The 2,500-nt window shown below is 41.0% G+C and overlaps 1 protein-coding gene across 1 annotated transcript in view; it reads left to right on the top strand.

Annotated features, from left to right (window-relative positions):
- The window catches only part of LOC101851085 (serine/threonine-protein kinase MARK2), a gene marked incomplete at its 5' end in the record, with an annotated part of 16,576 nt that overhangs the window by 11,847 nt on the left and 2,229 nt on the right, over positions 1-2,500 (top strand). The window contains 2 exon segments of the mRNA XM_013089630.2: positions 1-30; positions 734-878. The exon segment at positions 1-30 is cut by the window's left edge and continues 98 nt beyond it. Coding sequence (XP_012945084.1) covers positions 1-30; positions 734-878 — 175 coding nt within the window.

Below are 2,500 nucleotides of genomic sequence, written 5' to 3'. Positions count from 1 at the left end.
GAGAACAGCAAGATCACCCTACACCTACAGGTAACCTACGTCATGTGTGTGTGTGTGTGTGTGTGTGTGTGTGTGTGTGTGTGTGTGTGTGTGTGTGTGTGTGTGTGTGTGTGTGTGTGTGTGTCCAGTTGGTGGGGGGCGGTCAGAGAACAGCAAGATCACACTACACCTACAGGTAGCCTACGTCATGTGTGTGTCCAGTCAGCGCCGCTTATTATATTTCATTATTTTTAATTCTTTTTAATTTTTAATTTTTTTTTGTGGGGGGGGGGGGGGTGTCAAGCTTATGGTCAGACACTGAGGGATACAGCTTTCGGTGGGGTGATCGTCTCGGTGTAAAAAATACAATGCTCATGTGTAGGTAAAGGTAAATTATTATAATAATTTTATTGGTGACTTTAATCTGTGTATCGCGCGTTAATATTCCTCCTCAAAAATAGCCCAGGGGTGCTTGTTGGGGGTAAAACTTGCAGATTAAACTAAAGAGACTTATCTATATCATCACTATGATCATAAGGAGTAAGATTTGAAACAGACATCGGTGATCATACTACGCCATTTATTTCTTCGCTATGTTTTCATGACCGTTCGTCATTACCATCTGTTAGTTTGCATGTTCCATGTAGGTCTCTCTCAGTCTACCCCTGCTTCGTTTGCCTTCTAGTTTTTCCAATCCCAAGGCTACAGAATGCCATTTGTTTGATAATTTCCACCGCTCTATCTGTCTCCCCAGGAGATGCGGTCCAAAGGGCAGAGAGCTGACGTCACTGGGCGTGGCCCGACGATGACCACGCCCACACCACGCCCCCAGGCCCGGGGCTCAGGCTCCGCCCACACGGACACCCCGGACTGTCTGCCGGGGGGCAAGGGGGAGTCGGGTGAGTGGATATAGGGGGGGGGAAGAGAGAGAGAGAGAGAGAGAGAGAGAGGGGGGGGAGAGGGAGAGAGAGAGAGAGAGAGAGAGGGGGGGAGAGAGAGAGAGAGAGAGAGAGAGAGAGAGAGAGAGAGAGAGAGAGAGAGAGAGAGAGAGAGTCACTACACTTTTCAGACTGGGTGAACTGGCGTCAGTGGTGCAACAATTGAGCTTCGCAGATGCACACAAAAGACATGAGGTCAGTTTCTGAAAGGGGGATTTCTCCATTCGAACATCTCCGTCTGTTGTATTTCAGTGAACTTATAGCCGTACACTGTTCCTGACGAAACGTAGCCGTCATGATGGTGATAGCCCGTAAGCTGCAAGGTGTACAAATGTTTTGGGAACGGGGGAAGGGTTTCTTTGCCTCTGTTATTTGAGTATGTCTGTCTTAATTAAGCGATTGCTCAAGACTCGTTTGTTTATTTGTTAATTATAGTGCGTTAGTAAGTGTTGATTGTTTTGTTTTTTTAAATTGTTTTAAAAAATGTTTTTATTATGTTTTTGTTTCGGGGGGGGGGGGGGGTTGGGGGGGGGAGGAGGGGTTGCTGTCCTTTCGTGTTTATAGTTAATGTATGGTTGTGAAAGTTCTTGTTTATGTGGTTGGACTGGTTTTTCTTGTTTCTGTGAAATATTTTTTCTTGTGTGAATGATTATGTGATTGATGTAAAGTGTTGAGAGCTTATGCTTGTATGGGATAGAGCGCTATAGAAAGGCAATGTATTATTATTATTATTATTATTATTATTATTATTATTATTATTATTATTATTATTATTATTATTATTTTATTATTATTATTATTATTATTATTATTATTATTATTATTATTATTATTATTTTATTATTATTATTATTATTATTATTATTATTATTATTATTATTATTATTATTATTATTATTATTATTATTATTATTATTATCCTTTCCCAGCAGTGAGAACAACGTCGGTAGTCTACTGGTCTAGCCACTGGACTCATAGTTATCATGACATTGCAGGTTTGGGAGTTTGAGGCTTAGCTCGGTCCGACGTTTTTTCCTTGAGAAAGGCACAGGCATTTGCCTTAACTCGAGCCTTCCCATTTAGCTGGGTTTGATCAAACATGGACGTTTAATTCGCCTCTCAAATAATTTCTCTGTGTTGCAAGGCTGTGGCGTCGGTGGCCTAGTGGTTAGGCTCTCGGACTCGCAACCGTAAGGTCGTGGGTTCGAATCCCGTCAAGGGTCCGACGTTGTGTCCTTGGGAAAGGCACTTTACACGAATTTTCCTCACTTCACCCAGTGGGAATGGGTACCCGGCTATAGACAGCGAAAGATCTTGTCAGTTTGTTAGTGTTTGAGCGCTTAATCAGCTGCTTGCACTGTATGCTTCCCGGGAAGCTGAGAATGTTTCGGAGTGTTCTAATGTCTGCTGGGGTAATAATATAGTGTAAAGCGCATAGAGCCTGCTGCTGAGCGGGGATATGCGCTATACAAATGCTATCTATCTATCTATTATTATTATTATTATTATTGTTATTATTATTATTATTATTATTATTATTATTATTATTATTATTATTATTATTATTATTATTATTATTATTA

The sequence above is a fragment of the Aplysia californica genome, unplaced genomic scaffold (assembly GCF_000002075.1).
Source record: "Aplysia californica isolate F4 #8 unplaced genomic scaffold, AplCal3.0 scaffold01001, whole genome shotgun sequence".
In the NCBI taxonomy this organism is placed as follows: domain Eukaryota; kingdom Metazoa; phylum Mollusca; class Gastropoda; order Aplysiida; family Aplysiidae; genus Aplysia; species Aplysia californica.
Note: the sequence above shows the minus strand (reverse complement) of the source record. Positions and strands in the feature narration are given on the sequence as shown.